The sequence below is a fragment of the Citrus clementina genome, unplaced genomic scaffold (genome assembly GCF_000493195.1).
Source record: "Citrus clementina cultivar Clemenules unplaced genomic scaffold, Citrus_clementina_v1.0 scaffold_1, whole genome shotgun sequence".
In the NCBI taxonomy this organism is placed as follows: Eukaryota; Viridiplantae; Streptophyta; class Magnoliopsida; order Sapindales; family Rutaceae; genus Citrus; species Citrus x clementina.
The window spans coordinates 22,000,817-22,020,254 of record NW_006263303.1 but is presented as its reverse complement, the minus strand read 5'-3'; the positions used below and the strand labels follow the sequence as shown (position 1 = coordinate 22,020,254).

At 37.9% G+C, this 19,438-nt stretch overlaps 4 protein-coding genes across 4 annotated transcripts in view; 3 read left to right on the top strand and 1 right to left on the bottom strand.

Annotated features, from left to right (window-relative positions):
* Nucleotides 1–193: 193 nt before the first annotated feature.
* Nucleotides 194–4,591, top strand: LOC18054918 (DEAD-box ATP-dependent RNA helicase 32). The gene is made up of 8 exons (XM_006452255.2): nucleotides 194–678; nucleotides 1,083–1,358; nucleotides 1,770–2,093; nucleotides 2,441–2,632; nucleotides 2,722–2,877; nucleotides 3,040–3,443; nucleotides 3,732–3,883; nucleotides 4,147–4,591. Exons 1-8 carry the CDS (start codon nucleotides 310–312, stop codon nucleotides 4,518–4,520), a joined length of 2,247 nt encoding a protein of 748 aa, XP_006452318.1. The 5' UTR covers nucleotides 194–309; the 3' UTR covers nucleotides 4,521–4,591.
* Nucleotides 4,592–5,213: 622 nt separating this feature from the next.
* On the top strand, nucleotides 5,214–6,204 carry LOC18054917 (late embryogenesis abundant protein Lea14-A). Its single transcript, XM_006452254.2, has one exon. It carries the CDS (start codon nucleotides 5,352–5,354, stop codon nucleotides 5,805–5,807), a length of 456 nt encoding a protein of 151 aa, XP_006452317.1. The 5' UTR covers nucleotides 5,214–5,351; the 3' UTR covers nucleotides 5,808–6,204.
* An 837-nt stretch (nucleotides 6,205–7,041) lies between these two features.
* On the bottom strand, nucleotides 7,042–12,294 carry LOC18054916 (polyadenylate-binding protein RBP45C). The gene is made up of 7 exons (XM_006452250.2): nucleotides 11,909–12,294; nucleotides 10,092–10,566; nucleotides 8,474–8,529; nucleotides 8,267–8,397; nucleotides 8,085–8,181; nucleotides 7,817–7,978; nucleotides 7,042–7,309 (listed from the first exon to the last, which is right to left on the bottom strand). Exons 1-7 carry the CDS (start codon nucleotides 12,203–12,205, stop codon nucleotides 7,307–7,309), a joined length of 1,221 nt encoding a protein of 406 aa, XP_006452313.1. The 5' UTR covers nucleotides 12,206–12,294; the 3' UTR covers nucleotides 7,042–7,306.
* Nucleotides 12,295–12,488: 194 nt separating this feature from the next.
* The window catches only part of LOC18054913, a 13,024-nt gene continuing 6,074 nt past the window's right edge, over nucleotides 12,489–19,438 (top strand). The window contains exons 1-6 of the mRNA XM_024177875.1: nucleotides 12,489–12,605; nucleotides 12,924–14,058; nucleotides 14,172–14,910; nucleotides 15,237–15,729; nucleotides 16,291–16,442; nucleotides 16,518–19,427. Coding sequence (XP_024033643.1) covers nucleotides 12,572–12,605; nucleotides 12,924–14,058; nucleotides 14,172–14,910; nucleotides 15,237–15,729; nucleotides 16,291–16,442; nucleotides 16,518–19,427 — 5,463 coding nt within the window. The 5' untranslated portion in view covers nucleotides 12,489–12,571. The remainder of the gene's footprint in view (nucleotides 12,606–12,923; nucleotides 14,059–14,171; nucleotides 14,911–15,236; nucleotides 15,730–16,290; nucleotides 16,443–16,517; nucleotides 19,428–19,438) is intronic.

The following is a 19,438-nucleotide window of genomic DNA, read 5'->3' as shown; positions in this document are numbered from 1 at the left end:
GTGCATATAAAAGTCATTAATTGTTTGAGAAATTTTATATTTGTTTAGTTAGATCCTTCGCATTTATCAAAACAAAAAATTTTAAATGATGGGATAAAACACAATTAAAAAAATTAATTTGATCAAAATTACAATTTATGCTAATGTTATCTACTTCTTACATTTCAGTCCATTCGTTAAATTCTCTATCCTCAGACTTCAATTAAACCTCTAAAACCCTAGCACTCTTCTTCTCTCCTTGTCTCTACTGCACACTGACTCAATAAACCCAAAAATACCTCCGACAGTCATAACAAAATCACATAAAAAATGAAGAAATCAAAGCGAAAACCGAACCGCAAGGCAGTTCGTTCGATGGAAATCGAAGAAATCGAGCTACTAAACTCATGGATCGACTCACAAAAGCCGGAGTCGGGCACGAATCCGCTGTCGTTTCCGCCACTCGGTAAAAAGGAACCCATTGGACGAATCGGGGAAGATAGCTTCTCCAAGTATGTGGGGTCGACGAGGTTTGATCAGTTGCCCATATCGAAGAAGACGAAGAGCGGGTTAAAAGATGCTGGCTTTGTTAAGATGACTGATATACAGAGAGCTTCTTTGCCGCATTCGTTGTGCGGGAGAGATATTTTGGGCGCCGCCAAAACTGGGTCTGGAAAGACTTTAGCTTTTGTTATTCCTGTGAGTGAATTTTAATGCTATTGAGCTAATATGCATGTGTTTGTTAGACCAGGATTTGGTGTTCCGCTGAGCTTGTGCTGAGCACCGAATCAGCAGTCAAGATTTGGTTGAGACCTATATTAGACAAATCCTAGCCGTTGATTCAGTACTCAGCAGAGCGTCGAATCCTTTTCTGTGTATGAAACTGTCTTGTTTCTGTTTCAGAATTCGACTTTGAAAGTACAATAGCTCTTTGTTACATAATCTGGATATGTGTTACTAGTTATTTGTTTACTGAGGAATTTTGAGTAAAAGAATCATCTATAGGGACAGCAGGAGAATGTAGAAATTTTTGTGATGTTTTAAGTATTTTTTAATTGTAGAAATGGAATGTATATGGTTCTTGATTTGATTGTTTGTTTCAGGTTTTGGAGAAGTTGTATAAGGAGAGATGGGGGCCTGAGGATGGTGTGGGCAGCATTATAATATCTCCCACTAGGGAATTAGCGGATCAACTTTTTGATGTATTGAAAGCTGTTGGCAAGCACCATAATTTTAGTGCTGGCCTCTTAATTGGTGGTAGAAGGGATGTTGATATGGAGAAGGAGCATGTGAATGAGCTGAACATATTGGTCTGCACCCCTGGTAGGCTTCTTCAGCACATGGATGAGACTCCAAATTTTGATTGTTCACAACTTCAGGTCACCATAATGTTCTTCTTAAACTTATGTTGCTGTTATTTTTTAGCTTTTAATGAAAGAAAGTACTAGTTAGTACTGCTAATAATTTATGTGAGTAAAAGACCATCTTATTATCTAAATTTGACAGTATGTTTCTAACTTGGCCATCCAGATTTAGAGGCGATCTTATTTTACTCTTCCTGTTTTCAGAAACTCTTTAGTAGAAGCAAACTTGTATCCGTTGTATTAGTATACCTCATTCCTCAATAATTTTCCTTTGCCCAACCGCAGCCCTTTTTACCCACTCTTTCAACCACACTATGTATTCACTATATATGTTATAATTCATAACCTCCTTAGATATAACTTGTTGTGCATTTTGTTTGTTTGTTTGTTTGCTGATATGAGTGAAAATTCCTGGCTGGGGAACAGATTTTGATCCTTGACGAGGCAGATCGTATTCTTGATGTTGGATTTAAGAAGGCTTTAAATGCAATTGTCTCACAGCTCCCAAAACATAGACAAACCTTTCTTTTCTCTGCAACTCAAACGAAGTCTGTTCAGGATCTTGCAAGACTGAGTTTGAAGGACCCTCAGTATCTGAGTGTGCATGAGGAGTCTGTGACAGCTACTCCCAATCGTTTGCAGCAGACTGCAATGATTGTCCCTCTTGAACAAAAGTTAGACATGTTGTGGAGCTTCATAAAGGCGCATCTTAATTCAAAGATTCTAGTTTTTCTAACAAGCTGCAAACAGGTAATTTGGTTTTTGAATTTGAAAAGAACGTTGATTTTTCAAACTTGTCTCCAATTTGCCATCCCACTTTTAGTGTATGGATGGCTCATATGTCATACTAAGCACCTTGTGTACAATTTGCACCCCACTGTTAATATGGATGGCTCAAATGTCACATTTATCTTCCTTGTGCTTAGCATTCATGATTAAATGATCTGACTTCACTGGGTTGCCTTGGTGCTTGCATGGTATCTGGTTTATATTGAAAGAGAATATGCATTTTTATTTCATATCTTAAGTGCCTCTTTTCTCTTTGTTCTAAACCTATTGTTGACATTTACTTGACAGAGAATGTTTCTCTATTGCAGGTAAAATATGTCTTTGAAGCATTTAAGAAGTTGCGCCCTGGTATACCCTTGATGTGTCTTTATGGTAGGATGAAGCAGGATAGAAGAATGGCCATATATGCTCAGTTTTGTGAGAAGCGTTCAGTTCTCTTTTGCACTGATGTGGCCTCAAGAGGTCTTGATTTTAATAAGGCAGTTGACTGGGTTGTCCAGGTGAAGTATTTGCTGTTCAAGGAAGCAACTTTTGCTTTGGGCAGAAAATGTCCTTAAATTGGCTCATAGACTTCATTTTGTTATTCTAGGTCGATTGCCCAGAAGATGTTGCATCCTACATACATCGAGTTGGGCGCACAGCTCGCTATAATAGTGGAGGGAGGTCTGTCTTATTTTTGACGCCTGCAGAAATGAAAATGCTTGAGAAGTTGCGGGAAGCGAAAATACCCATACATTTTACTAAGGTATTTGAAAGTTGTTTATTTTATTTGTTTTCAAATTTTCCAATTTGGATGTTGAAGGAATCTGGTTGGCACTGTAATCCAAAAGCTTAGCCAGTGGTAAGAGTTCTTGTCTGAGTGACCTTTCATATATTAACTTTGCTTTAATCATTGCTGAATTTTCAGGCAAACACCAAAAGACTGCAACCTGTTTCTGGATTGTTAGCGGCTTTACTTGTCAAATATCCAGATATGCAGCATCGAGCTCAAAAGGCCTTTATTACATATTTGCGCTCTGTTCATATTCAAAAGGATAAAGAGGTTTTTGATGTGACGAAGCTGTCCATTGATGAATTCTCGGCATCACTGGGTCTGCCTATGACCCCGAAAATCAGATTTCTGAACCAAAAGAAGGGCAAAATGGTGCCTGTAAAACCTGTTCTTGACAATGCTGAAAAGGAGGATAAATTGATGATTTCAAGAGAGAAGCTACTTCCAGATAATTTCACTGAAGAGAATGTGGACAGAGACATTCTTGAAACAAAGGATATAGAAGATGAGGGCAAAGCTGACCTGTTGGAAGATGTTATGTAAGCTTCTTTTATAGAATTGATATTTTTTTGGAAATTGAACGTAAAGATGACTTGGCAATAAAATAAAATAATCTGGTTTGGACAGCTAATTCTGTTCTCAGAATGGCTGATCTTTCCCGTCAATATCTATAGAATTCGATTTAGAACTTTATCTTCATAGAAATTTCTCTTTCATTGGAAATGAACAGTTAGGGTTAAACTGTACTGGGTCCTCAGACTCTGCTGTTTTCTATTGTTTTATATATTTTTTTTGATGTAATTTGAATTGAATTGTTTTTCCTTCAGGCGAGCAACCAGAGTTAAAAAGAATAAGAAATTGAAGATTAATGTTCATAGACCTTTGGGGACGAGGTTAGTCTTTGATGAGGAATGCAACACAGTACCTCCACTTGCAATGCTGGCTGACACAAAGAATGCCAATGTTTCACTTGATCAAGGTAAAAGTTTATAATTACATTCTGATTTCCAAGTTTAAATGAACCCAAATGATGGCATCATGTTTCCGAAGCTGGAGTATGATGGATCATATTAGCAATCAGTTGTTTAAACAGCTTAATTGTAGTTGTAAAGTTGAATTGAAGGAATTTATGGTCATTCCTCAATTGAACCTTGTAAACAACTAATGGGTGGCAGCTTTTAAGCTTTCGAACACCGAGTCTTTTAGGATCTAATTCACCAATGTCTCATGTTATATGCGCAGACCAAAAAACTGAATACTACAAGAAGATTAGAGAAGAGTTGAAGCGTGCAGACAAAGAAGACAAGCTTCTCGATCGTCAGCGTCGTAGGGAGAAACGAATCAAGCAGAAGATGAAGCGGAAGAGAGGTGGCTTGGGAGATGATGATGACGAAGAAGATGAGGATAACGCTTCTGATAAAGATGAAGAATCAATGGAGCGGGGAAGACGTAAAAAGTCGAAAATATACTTTGACAGTGACAGTGACAACGACAACGATGAGAGAAAACAGAACAAGGATGACAATGGTCCCAACATCGATTCTATTTCTCTGGCGGAACAAGAAGCACTGGCTCTTAAGTTGTTGAATTCAATGCACTCTTACGTTAATACATAGCACTTTACCTTTTGAGTATTTTTACAAGTTGTCTTCAATTATTTGAAATTGAGAAAATTTTGTGCCCAGAAAAGCTTACTCTGATATTTCTAGCTTTGGAGTTACAATTTTGCTCGTGGAGATCTCTCTTTAGGGATCAAATATTACGGTTGCCACCAATAGATTAAATAATAACAAAAAAAAAAGAACTGAAAAGGGGATGTAGCTCAGATGGTAGAGCGCTCGCTTAGCATGCGAGAGGTACAGGATCGATACCCCGCATCTCCATTTTCATTTTTATGCTACTTTCTCAGATATACTTTCGGTGGGGGGATGGTGGCGGTCACAAGTCGGTGCTTTGAGTATACTATTTTTGGATCCTTGTGCTTGGGATTCTTTCTCACTTATTTTGATTATTATTATTATTTTTATGCTCCCTAGCCTCTGGATAAGGAAAGCAAGTACAGATTTTTATCCAACCCATTGGGCATTAATTATCATAATTAATAGTTATAGTTGGTACTTGGAACACAGAGAGAGACTTCCCAGAGTACACGCACGCCAGACGGCAGACCCAGAGGGGAGCACGGATCCTCTTTCCACGGAAAGTCCACGGTCCACACACGTACTTCCTCACGCGTCCTCGTTAAAGGAAGAATGCCTTTACACGTGTCGACAACCCACATACACTTTCTATATAACTTGGTAAAACTACATTCATACGGTCACTTAATTTTCTACGCCAACTCTTTCTCAATCAAATCTGAATCCAGATAACCCTTGTGGTCTGTTTACACTGTGTGTCCGAATTAAATCGAAATTGTAAAGAAGAAGTTGAGAATAGAAGAAGATATGGCGCAGTTCTTGGACAAGGCGAAGAACTTCGTGGCAGAGAAGATGGCAAACATAGAGAAGCCAGAGGCTGAAATCACAGACGTCGATCTCAAGAACGTCAGTCGTGAAGCCGTCGAGTACGACGCCAAGGTCTCTGTTGATAACCCCTACAGCCATTCTCTTCCCATTTGTGAGATCTCCTACACTTTCAAAAGCGCCGGCAAAGTGATAGCGTCGGGAACAATGGCGGACCCGGGCTCTCTGAAAGGGAACGACAAGACCTTGCTGCAGGTGCCGATGAAGGTGCCCCCCAACATCCTGGTGAGCTTGGCCAAGGACATTGGAGCCGACTGGGATATTGATTATGAGGTGGAGCTGGGTCTCACCATTGATCTCCCTATCATCGGCAACTTCACCATTCCTCTCTCTAAGAAAGGAGAGTTCAAGCTTCCTTCTCTCTCTGATATTTTTTAGTTTAGCTTAGTTTGTCTCTCCCTTTGCGAGCTTGTTACATTAATAATAATAATAATAATAATAATAATGGACTATGATATCCATCCAGCCTAACATTATTGTTTTAGTAGTTGTTATTTGCATACTGAAAGTGGATCTATATACATACATACATACATAGGACGTCTTCCGGCAGTGAAACTTTTTACTACAGATATCACCTCTCTAAGAGTGACGGTCTTATTATTATTGTTATCCAGAGCGTGCCATAAAAGTTTGGATAAATTGATGTACTCTTTTCCGAGAGCTCCGTCTATTTATACATAAGAGGGCGGATTTAGTTTTTAGATATTTTTTGTATCTTAAGGATCCCGTTAGTTATGCACGTAAAGAAAGCAACATTAGTGGTTTGCGTCAATTTGCTGTGAGGATAATTTATTGTTGTTGCATCCGAAACAAGAGCATGTCTGGTTCTACTTGCAACAGAAACAAGATAATAATGTAGCGACTACTGACTGCCTCATTGGCCACAATTAAATGACTTTTAAAGACAAAGCATACATTATGGCCTCTTAAGCATTTCGGATATGTTCTGTTTGATTTGGCGTTGAAATACAAACAAACTCAGTCCAAACAGAACTGACGGTATTAAGGGCAATACATATTATTGTATTTTTACAAGAAATGCCTTCTAGATCTAATGAAATATTGTGTGACTAAACAAAACATTTAAACCTCAATTCATTTGGAGGGGGAACATTCACTATACACAATACAGAACGTGTTTCATAAGGATTCAGTTGATCAGGTTACTCAAACGCAATTAAAGATTTTTCAAACTGAAATCTACGGTTTAATGATAATCAAAAGCAAGAATGCTGCAATCCACTTCCATTATCTAAAGTTTCTAAACGAGCGCTCAAATATGATTAGGTTATTCGCATTGCTACCTCCTATAGCTTATGCACAAGTTAAAATCGGGTGCGACCGTTTTTCCAATCAGTGAATTTGCTCAACATCCCTGTTGATCAATCTTCCCACTTGTTCTTCTCTATAGTGGCCAAGATTTTCCAAATATAATACAAGGGCAATCTATACATATACTCACACCACAACTACAGTGCTTATTCAATATTTTTGCCTCGTTAAAATTGAAAGCAAATGTCATGCAACTGAAACAACTCCAAATTGACTCCAGCGCACGCACATCACATGGATCACAATAAGAAAATTAAACATCACATAGATCACAATAAGAAAATTAAACAGCAAAATGCAAATGATAAACAATAACATCAAGTTCGAAAATACTGCAATATCTAGTCTGCATGCTACAACCAATCCCATAAATAAATGCTTCAAATACACAACATTGCAGATACTAAATAAAAAGAGAAAAAAAAAATCAATAAACTATCTCCAAGCACTCACATCATCCTCAACAACCAAACAACAAATACCTTCCTAAAATTCAATTTGATTATGGCTACCCCAGCTTCAAGACTTGCACCATAAATACATCACTGCACATAGCAAGAATATTGTTAAATCAACAGAAACAAGATGTGCATGTCATAAACACAGCTTGCACAACCAATCTTCTTGACATTTATAGCCCACAAGTGCTAATCTAAACTTTAAAACGAAAAAAAACACTCAGAAATTTGGGATTGAAAAGAGTTGTTTAGGTATGTAATATCCAAATGACAGCACATCAGGCACTAGCCACGTGATGAGATTCTTTGCAAACTTGTTAAACTATTCCCCAGCCCGGTGTGACAACCCAACTGCAAGCATTAACTTGTGTAAAGGAAAATAATTCCGAAGAACAATGTTTCCCCTACATCCCCAATTCCCAGCAAACCTATCACTCACAAAATTATGTTGTACATTGCTAGCATACAGTTCACACCATGAAACAACCATAGGAAGCCATCTAACTTCTATAAACTCATATCCCTATTATCAATTACCAAACTATAGAAAGAAAAAAATTAAAAAATGATGTGAGAAACATTAAATTCACTAACCTGCTGTGGCTGTTGGTAAGACCCTGGCTGTTGGTAAGTCCCATATCCAGGAAAGCCCCCATAGTACATGTTCGGGTCTTGGGTAGGAGGCGCATATCCATATGCCTCGTATCCTTGTGCAAAACCATAGTATCCACCACCGTTCCATTGGGCCTGATCCGACTGATCAAAGCCAAACCAAAATTGATGGGCACTATTAATATTCATACATATAAAAGCGTGCACTGAAAACAAAAAACGCTGAAATACTTGATGATGATCACATTACCTGTTTGTTTGAAGGACTACGCCCCCATGACAGTCTAATGCTTTGTCCTCCTAATTGGGTGCCATTCAAAACTGATAGTGCTTGCTCCGCACAAGTTCTAAAGTACATCACATGAAGGATTAAAAGTTCAAGAAAACAGATTGTACGCATGATATACCAAACCAAAATAGTCCACTGCTTACCTGTTAGCAAACTGAACAAACCCGCAGCGCTTGCCCGCTGGTATTTTCACATGAACTAACTCACCATATTGACCAAAAACTGTTTTCAAAATGTCATCTGTAACACTAGGATCCAAACCCCCAACAAATATCTGCACTCAAGAGGTTGAAATGTCACTCAAGTATAGCAACAACTTAATTAGTATCAACATAAAATAAACTACGCACTGTTGTATTATTTGGATCATTCTCGCCCTGGCTTCCTTGGGTATTTTGATAAGTAGCTGCAAATGACAAATATATGTCAGGAACATACATTAAGCAAGGTTCTTAACCAGAATTCCTGTCCCCACATGCCTAGGCATGTAACTGGTCTGTCATTTCCAAACCACATTTATTTTCACACATTCAAATGACTAAACATGATGAACATTTTTGACAGTCTTACTTGTTATTTGTAAATAACAAACACTAACAATTAATTTGATTGTAAGACATTTAATACACAGCACAGGTTAATTAGAATTAGAGAAAACAGAATTAATACATAGTAGAAAAAAAGTAAAGGAAAAAACTGAGAAATACCAACTATAACCAAGGAAAAGTTTCATCATGGAACATTGTAGCTTATCCGCTCTCCTATGCATAATAATAAAATCATGCAGATTGATACTTCCAAATGAATTCACACATTGCACACAAACAGATTATGCAGCATCAATCGATTTTTGTTCTCTAATATCAATGGACTTGTAGGCGGAACAGCACAGGCAAATTAAGAGAAGAAACAAATACAATTAACTTACAATTGCATGAAAAATTAAGCACTAACAGCTGGATAAAATAATTAACATGTATTTTTTCTTGATTTATTGTGCAGGAACAACCATGCATATTCTGAAATAAATCCAGTAAATGTGCATATAACAGAGGATGTGAAATAAGTGCATTCCAAGTCTTCACCCCCTAGCTGGACACATAAGTAGACGAGAAGAATAGACAGGAAACACAAAATTACAAGGCCAATGGCACAACCTATCTACGAGGGATTAGATAACAGTGCACATTAACATGAAAGCAACTGTATCAACGACCACTTTGTGCGGCTTCAAGCTAGGCTGTTCCTTCAAGTCTGAAGTTTAGCAGGCTTTCTTTCTTAATAAATAAAGCACACTTGCAAACCGACAGAATCAAAGGAAAAAATGTAACTGTAAAGGAAATTGGTCCACGACAACATAAACAACAGTTCTTTTGGATTTACGTAAATTAAAGAAAGAAGGACAAGAACTTTGGAAAATGGAACATAACTGGTACTCTCCACATATAAGGAACTGGAAAAGAAATTCAGGAATGTAGGAAATAAATGCCACGAGAAAGTGAAGATTCTTCTGACGTAAACAAAATCACTGACCTAAAATGAGGCCACGCATTAAAGTGGAATCATTTCACCCGAAATCAGTTCCAGGCTCCCTCAAAATGAGAGCCTCTTGGTGTCCTGCTTTAAGACAACATGAGTTCTATATAAGTTTATGCATGTTTCAATTGAATTAAATGCTCCCAAGTTTACAAAGGCAATTACTGGAAGGAAATGACTTCGTAAATTCCGCATATCTTCAATTGCTTAACTGAATGAATGTCAATCTAGAATACCGTTTGACAACTTCACCTCTAAAATAGTTGCATATAATCAACAAACTTCAACTTATGACTTCAAATGGTCGTAAAGCTTTACCATAAAGCACGATATGGTAGAGGACAAACATTTAACAGATAATAGCAAAAGACAAACACCTTTCTCATGGAAATTACAGCAAAACATTAGCCGCATAACCAACTGCAAACATACCTTTCTGATATTGCTGGCCAGTGGCAGCTTTCTTGGTGGCAGCTGGCCCAATCCGCATAGGTCTAGTAGAGCAGAGCACGCCATTCATTTCAGTCATGGAACGCAATTGTTCACTTTCATCCCCAAATCTCACAAAACCATATCCCTTAGAGCGTCCAGTGGTTCTATCAGTGACCACTTTAGCACCCTTCACTGACGAGTAGACAGCTCTAAATGTTTCTTGTAGCACATAGTCAGTTACATCGGCAGCCAAATCTCCCACAAAAATTGTAAAATCAGGACCATCATCTTGACGCCTCTCACCAGCCCCATAGGTTGCCCAATTCAGTCTGAAGTTTTGCTCAGTGCTTGGCATTTGGGTGCCATTAAAAGTCTGCAAAACCCTCTCTGCAGCAGCATGACTAACAAACTCAATAAAACCATAACCCTCTGAAAAATTTGTTTGCTTGTTGCGAATAACCTTTCCTGAAACAAACTGTAAGCAAACAAACATGTCTCTAAGCAACACTCAATAAAACAGTCGGGAAGAGAGGTAGACAAGGAAGAAAACATGCCATGTAATACAATAATTTGAATCTCAAATATTTTATATATTTTATGTTTGGATGATCCATTTGTGTATAACCACTATCATAAATTAACATTGACTACACAGCCACACACTCGTACAGTTATTTTATTATACATGTCCACAATTGATTATTCAATTAAATAAGAAAACCAAACACACAACTTACATACAAACAAAACACGATACTCCATAGTTAGAGACGTACACATCCCCAAACATAACATATATAACACATACACTTTGTTTAATAACAACAGAAAAGGAACTTCATTAAAAATCATTGGATTAAAGGATACAAAGAAGATGAACAAGCAGTCAGACAATTCAAGGAAGAGCTAAAAGCTAACAATCAATTCATCAAAAATGAAAAATCTGGATTATGAAGATTCCCAAAACCAAAACCTCCCCGCATGGCCCAAAAAAAAAAAGCCTGAAAAATCATCCAATTCCTCACGAAATATTGCAAAAGCCTATATCCTTGTGCCCTCTTCCAGGGGGGAAAAAATTGTTCCAGAATCAAAGTCAAGTCTTCGAAGGAATAAAAAATTATCACACAAGTAGCATGCTACCATGGGTCCAGACAGTTGATGAACATCATATTCTACCATGTCTGCGCTTCAAACATATTCACAGATCTCCATGACATGATATGTGCATTGTTACCAGCAAATGATATCTTGCGACCCTATTGATCAATTTAAGATAAAACCATTCTGTATATTATAACATAAAATAAGCTTTTGGAACCAAAAATTCATTAAGCAAATCAATTAACAGCAGCTTCTGAATCATAATCACAGTGTTTTAGGAATCAACATAAATTGATCATATAATACATCATTCAATTTTCAGATTGTTTTTGAAATAAATACAATACTGTCAGAATGTTTTATAAAAAACTTGGGCTGCCTTCTCAATAATGAGCCAATCAATTTGGCAGATAACGCATCAAATGTAATTATGCAAAGTTTTGATAAGGATTTGGATTTAATTAAGTTTAGATATCTGAAAAAAGGTACTGGATTAATAAAAAATTGTTCCAATAAATCGTTAATTGAAAAGCTGCAAACACCCACACTGAGTGATAACATTAAGTCACAGATGCTAGACCTAATCCAGAGGATAGAAACCGTAAATGCGATGACCCCATTCAAAAGTTACATAATTCGTTATCCATGTAAACTTAACACAGTCAAATTTTTACCATCAGCAAATCTTTACAAAGCATCGTTATACTTGCTATTACCTCTCCAGTATGGCCGAAGATGCTGGCGATATAACTCTCCTCCATCCACGGCTGCAAGTCTCCGATCCACAAAGAACGGATCCCGTCGGAGGAAGCATCGGGGGCGACACCGTAGGGCTGCGTCTGCTGAGATGGAGGAGGCACCGGCTGCGGAGTCCATCCAACCGGAGGTGGCACCGGAGTTTGATGTTGTTGTTGCTGCTGCTGCGACTGCTGTTGATACGCCATCCACTGCTGATGTTGCTGCTGGTACTGGCTAGTCTGATCGGAAGGCTGTGATGGCGGTTGTTGCATCATCGTTATATCAATTACTAAAGCGTTATTAATTGATTTTCGAGATCCGATGAAGAGGGTAAACTGAGCCCTAGAAGAGAGGGTAATGCGAGAACTAGAGGTGGAAATCTCGAGCTACGTTGGCATTTTATAGGGACATTCGGCGAGGGACACGTGGAGAGAGATGACTCGCGGGTTTGTGATAGGGTGAGCCGATGTTATTGGGCTCGAGGATTCATGGCCTTGGCCCAATTTTGAGACTTGAAATCATCTGTAGCCGAGCTTCTCCATTTTCTAACATGACAAAGCCTCCTAAAACCCTAATCCTTTCCTTAAACCCTAAATAATAAATTCGGACATTAATAGCTGAAAAATCCTCTTCTCTCGTCAATGGATGAACCCAGCTCACTATCAGCTGTTAAAGGTCCAATGCTTCTTTTCACACAATTCCGTATCACAAAAAAAAAAAAAAGTCTCACATTTGGGTTTTTGTGATGATTCAATCAATTTTCGTTGTAGTCATTCCCTCGAGTTGTAGTTAATTAGCTGCATCAGAGCCTCTAACTAATTTTTTTTCCTCTTAATTTTATTTTATACTTATTGGTTTTATTGCCCTCTCAGTCATCCATCAAACAGAAAATAATGTTTGATTGATAACTTGAAAAACTAGTTATTTGAAGTTATTTTTGATATGATGAAAGTGTACCAAATTGCTTAATTGTGTTTTTTCTATTAATCGCAGATATGTTAGATGATGATAATGAGGAGAGTGACGTGGAGGAAGAAGAATTTCCAAAATTTGTTTTCAAAGTGAACCAAGAAGCTAAACTCAAAGAACTGCTACATAATATAAATGCACTGGAAATAAAAATATGTGCAGATGCTATCAAGGAGTTTATCAAGTTACTGAAAGGGGATTCTGGAGGTGAATTGCTGCGGTTATATGTGCACACTTCCAATAGGTTTTCGGAGCTTATGGAAGCATGGCAGCTACGACAAGGAAAACCAGGGATGCTATATATATTTTCGTTAATTTCTGCTATTCTGAGTCATCCTGATGGAATGTATGCACTGAATGATAAGGAAAGAATTGCTATTAGTAGGGTTATCGATAAGTTTGCTCGAATGATTATTGATGAAAAGATGGATGACATATATAAGGAATTGAACAGCAAAGAAGGGAAGCGCCAAAATGCAGCGCTTTTGCTAATGGCATCAATTGTTAGACGTGGCTCAGGGTTGGCTTCTGAGGTTGCAAAGAAATTTGATTTCAAGCTTCCTGTATTTTCAAAGCTTGCAGAGTATAAACGGAGGGGGAGTGAAATGAAAAGAAAGCACTTGACAAGGAAGTCATTTGTCAGGTTTGCAATGGCATTTTTGGAGGTAGGGAAACCAGGATTATTGAGGTGGATCCTTCAACAGAAGGAAATGTATTCTGGTGTGCTTCGTGGACTTGGGAATGATGAAGACGAGATTGTTGTTTATGTCTTGTCTACATTGCAAAATAGGGTCATTACAGAAGATTCATTAGTGCCCCCAGGTCTTCGGAGTGTTCTCTTCGGGAGTGTTACTCTGGAACAGTTAATCGGTATCTCTGGTAGGGAGAATGGTGGGCCCACTGCAGAGTTAGCCCACAGTGTTCTAGTTACTGTCTGCACTGATCCTTGCAATGGTTTGATGTCGGATTTGAAGAGACAACCAAATCCATTAAGGGGTAATCCAAAGAGATTACTGGGGCTTATGAAGAAGCTAAAAGCAACAGAGATCAGTTATCATAGAGATCTACTTTTGGCTATTCTTCAAGGGAGACCGTCCTTGGCCTCAGCATACATGAGTGAATTCCCTTACAACCTTGAAGATTTTTCATCACCTAACTGGTCAGCTTTCTATAAATTGCTGCATGATCTATTGACCTTTCCTCTGATTGTTTGATTATTATTTCTCTTTCTCATGTTCCTCCACATCTGTGTGCTAACTGATGCACTTGCAGGTTTGCAAGTGTTTCTCTGGCAGCAAACCTGCTCTCCTCAGTTGGCATGGGCCTTTGTTTTGATTTCCTTGATACGCAATCTCAAGATTCCCCTTCCATAGATAATCCTGATGTGCAGAGTATCTTGAGTTGCATATGTCCTCGACCATTCAGCCGGTCGGTAATCAACAAGGGGTTGCTTCACTTTGATGTTCTTGTGAAGCATGGAACTTTAAGGCTTCTTCTGGAGGCACTAAAGTTGTTGGATTCCTTCATAAGTGCTTTACACCATAGTTCTTGTTCTAGCAATCAAATCATGCAAAATTGGGCATCTCTTATTCAAGAGGTTCAGAATGAAGTCCGAACTTTGCTTCCTGATCCGCAAGTTTTGTTGACTCTCCTTTCCTCGCAAAGTAGCCAAAGTAGAGTACGTGAGTCACATTTGAAGAGAAAAGCTGAATCAGCACATGTTTTAGAATGTAAGAGCAAAGGGAGGAAGAAATTAAAAACTACCCTCCTGAATGAGGATACAGATATTATTATTAGTGGGATGAATGTGGATGCTCAAATTACTATACCGAAGGGCAGTGAAAATATTTCAGATACAATTATTGTGGATGGTGTGGATACTGAAAAGGAGTTAATGAGTGCAATTTTGGAAATTTGGGGTTTGAATCTTTGCTCCAAGCCTGCCATTGCTCTCAATGATGCAGATATATACTTCCAGTCAAAGATTCTTGATACTCTCAAGTTTTATCTTGTAAGTTTCAATTCTCTTTGTCTTGTTGTTAACAGATTATGTCAGGATGGGGGGTCTGTGGGATATTCTTCATATCCGAGCTTTCTTCAACTACCACCATTGTTCATGATCGTCAACTTCTCCAATGTTCTTTCAAAGTACTTATGCAATCTCATTGAAATGAACCCTTCTGCTGTTAAAATTATCTTCTCATACTAATTCTATAACAAATTGGTAACCTCAATTTCTGGCTTGGATTTTTTCTGGTTTTGTTTGAATCTTTGTGTCAATCATTAACTATTTTCTAGCGTAAGTTCTTAAATAATTTTTTGTGTTGTCTTGTGCAGCGGATGATGCCTACTGTTTTGGAGGGATCATTTGACTTTTTCATGAATCTTCTCACTGATCCTTTAGCATTACCAACTAATCTGCAGTGCTCTATACTGTCACTGCTGATTGAATATGTTGATTGGCCTACAAGGAGTGGAATCCCTGTTAGAATGCCACAACTGATGTACAAACATCTTCAGCTATTTGTTAACTTATTAATTTTTTCACCAATTAGTGAGATAAAGCATCAAGCATATAATCTGGCTCAAGCAGCCATGTTGAGTACTGGTGCATTTGACAGAAACATAAATGAAATTGGCACATGGTTCTTATTTTTGCCGGGTTATAATAGAAATAAGTGGTGTATTGAGGAACAAGGGTTAGCAGTACTACAGAGCTTGTCTCGAGTTGTTATCTCATTCTTATGTGATGCCATTTCTACAGTTGGGAATAACGTATTCAAATTTTGGGCTACTGTTGAGCATCATACTCATTTGAATGGTTTTAAAGGTAGTCAGTAATTCATACACTTTCTTTCCTATATGTAATACATTGTCTTGTACTTGTAGTTGTACTTTTAGAAATGAACTGTAAATTTATACTTTTTTCATTTCTTGCTGCATCTTACCTGGGTGTTGTATTGACGTGAGCTGTTGATTATGGGCGTGGCTTGATGAATTTTCATACAGGAAATTGATCAGAGATCAAGTCAGGGCTGTTGGCCTATTAGAGTGTTTTTTAAACCCTTTGAAGAATTATTTGGCTGAAAGATTGTTCTTTTTGGGCTTTCCAACTTTCAATTCATTCTAATTCCAGTGATCTTACTTGATACATTTGACTAGTTCTATTTAAAAGTGTTATATTAAAAGAAATGTTTTGCAAAAGAACTCGTTTTCTCTCCCCTTTTTTTCCAAATTTCTGGCTGTACTTTTTATGGTCCTAAAAGCAGATCATGTCTTTTAAAATAAATGTTGAAGGAAAAATGATCCTTGTTCAGGTTCTATGTGCTTCTCATAAACTTTATTCTAGATGCTGCCTCATTTCTTTACTGATTTTCTCTTTCTTTAACAGATTTATCTCCTGATTTCAGCCCCCTCATCATATGTGTCCTGCAGAAGTGTATAAGATTACTCAATTCTGAATCTGGAACATTTTCATTGCTGGAGAAGTCCATGATATCATTATATGTGAGCAATACATTGAAATATCTTCTGCAAACTCAGGTACGCGTATTCTGTTTTTTATTATAATTGCATACTTCTCGTATGAGAGATAATATGAGAATTTAATTTTGATAGGTAGATGCAGGATCACTAGCTGTTCTGATTGAATCAATTTTGTCTGAGGGACTCAAGGATCGATGTTCAGCGGATGATGATTCTGGAGATTATTTATGCGAGTGGAGGCCATTGAAAAGTTTATTTCTCTTCTCCCTGGGTATATCCAGTCAACAAGGTTGTTGCATGTTTTTGATTGACAAAAAAGCTGTGCCTACTGATGGTTCTTTTGCGAATATACTTAGTGAAGTAAAAAAAAAATTAAGCAGTGGGACTACTATTGAAATAGCTGGAATTACCAAAGCCTTTTCTTCTGCAGTGTTGTGTACAACACCTGATGAGCTGTTGAAGAGTTTTCCTTTGGTTATGACTATTTCTCATAACCTTCTTGGAGTTCCTGCCTCCCTATTGCCATCAATGATTTTTCTTGAACAAAGTTTTCTTGCCAATGCTTCTAAGTTATGGCCTGAAATGTTTTTTTCTGGTCTGGAAATTGCTGTATCCACGATTCGTCATGAAGTCAGAGAATTTGACGTCTGTAGAATTCCTACTCATTCTTCATTTGATGAAGAAGTGCTGTGTAACATTGATTTTGATGCAAATGAGTCTGCTGCTGGTGCGCTTAGTTTCTTTTTGAAACAGGCACCTTTCCATGTGATGTTTCCTGCAATTATGACTGTTGGTGCTCCTTATTTATCAGAACCCTCAAAAGTACAAGACTTGCTTTTGGATAAATTGTCTGATTGGAGAACTGATTGTCTCATTTCCTATCTGCGTCTTGTGCTATTTTGCTTTTTTCAGATACAGTCATCTTATAGAGATGAACCTACAGCTGAACTCCTACAACTTTCTGAAATTTGCATAGTTCTGATGAAGAATGTATTTACTCAACTGTTGGTTTTGAAGCCTAATCCTGGACACCCTAAAACTGTTGGCCTCCATTTGTCAGCAGAGAATGTGTGGGAAGTGGCTGAAACTGTACTCCGCCATCCTGCAGTGTTTGCTTCATTGTCCTCTCCTTTGAGCTGTGATCTGGAATTGCCAGTGGGAAACTTAGGGCACAATTTGGAGACTTTTTTGAGCTTAACTCAGCAAAGTGTTCATAAGATAGACCGTCATGTCCTCGATATGCTGACTGCAACTCTAGACCACTTGTTTTCTTCATGCACAGACCATTATACCATATTAGAAGTCGACAATGGTGTCTGCAAGTCACTTGTGAAAGCTTTCAATACCCTAGTGCGGAGGCTTTTTCTGGAGCTTAGGGATAAGTTTGATCTGTGCATTGCAACTGAAGATGTGTTACCCCTGCTTCCAGCATTTTATGCTTTGCATGCTTTGATAAGATTTATATCTCCACTCAAGCTTCTTGAATTAGTTCATTGGATGTTCCGTAAAGTTGATGTGAATGAAATGTCCATTTGCAAATCATGCAATGTATATGCACTGTCTGTTGGATTTTGCATTGCTGGTGGCACTTTTGAAGCTCTGTCCAATTACTTACAACAGCCTGTCGAGAAGAGAGCATCTTATAATTTGCTATGGGAAACTGAAGAGAACAGCTTTGGTGTTAACCACATTGAGGAAATCTATATTGAAGTATGCAAGCTTGCCATTAATTTTGATTTGGGTTTGGCAGATACATGCTTGCTGAAAATTGTAAATTGCATCTACAGTCAGAACTATATGCAAAGTGTTCATCCACTAAACTTGATCATGTCGAGGGTCATAGTAAAAACTCCGATAGAAATGATTTCTCATTGTGTTTATAGAACAACTATGACAAAAGCTAAAGTATTGTTTCTATTCACCAAGATGAGCCCCATGCATTTGTCAGTGTTTGGGAACTTGCTTGTAGGTAGTTTAAACAAGGATTCACTTCTTACTGGCAGTCAGATGTGGACCTGTGGCTATGCTTTTTCAGATGAGGAGTTCATGATGCTTCTTCCTGCTGCTTTATCATACTTGAATATGAATTTTTTGAAATTCGAGAAGCAGTATCACAAACATCTTATGGATATTCTGTCTTTTTATTCAAGGATGCTGTTAAGTGGTTTCCGCAATTGGAAGAGCTTTGTGTCTGGATACATATTCCAGGAAGAATATGATGGGTTCTTTCCATCATCTACTGAAGAACTTCTCAATCTTGTCAATGGCAGTCTTCTTGGGAAAACAGTCCTTTTGTTGCATTATCATTTTGCCTTGAATGGAGATTCTTTGAAAACAAAGAAGTTAATCAAGCTTTTCAATTCCATTTTTCCTTGTTCTGGTGCACAGAATGAGCTACTAGACTTTGATATTAATGAAGTGAAGTCTAACTCCTTTAAGCAGTCATTAAACCATATTAATAGAGTTGTTGCTAAAGTATCACTTTGTAGAATGTTGCTATTTCCAGAAGATGATCAGGTTCAGTTTCTCCCAAAGGCAGCAGAGGGAGGCTTGAAGGGGATTTCTTTGAAGTCAGGATCTGATGATCAGAACTCATCGAGAATGCGGTTTATGAATATTTTGGTGGGTAGTTGGCAATGGATGGTTATGAAATTACCTTCAATCTCTAAGGATTTTGAAAGAAATAAGAGCGCAAATGTTTTGTCATTATATAAATACTTGGAAGTATTCATTTTGAGAAGTATTTTCGAATTAGTCTCAAAGATGAGCAAAGGTCTTATTGAACTTCAATCTATTCCTTTCCTAGAACAATTGATCAGATCAGCACTTTTCTATAGATTCGAGGACTCTACAACTCTGAAAATGCTTCGGAGTATTTTAACTTTGCTGTTGGAGGGGAAATTTTCATGTGGCTTATATCTTCAGTTGCTCCTTGCCCATTCCCAATTTGCCGCTTCCATCCAGTCTGTCTCTGCAGCATCTAATGCAGGGGGGGGGTGTACTTTTGAGGCTATGTCCAGCATTCTGGAGATTTCTTGTCCATCCATCATTTT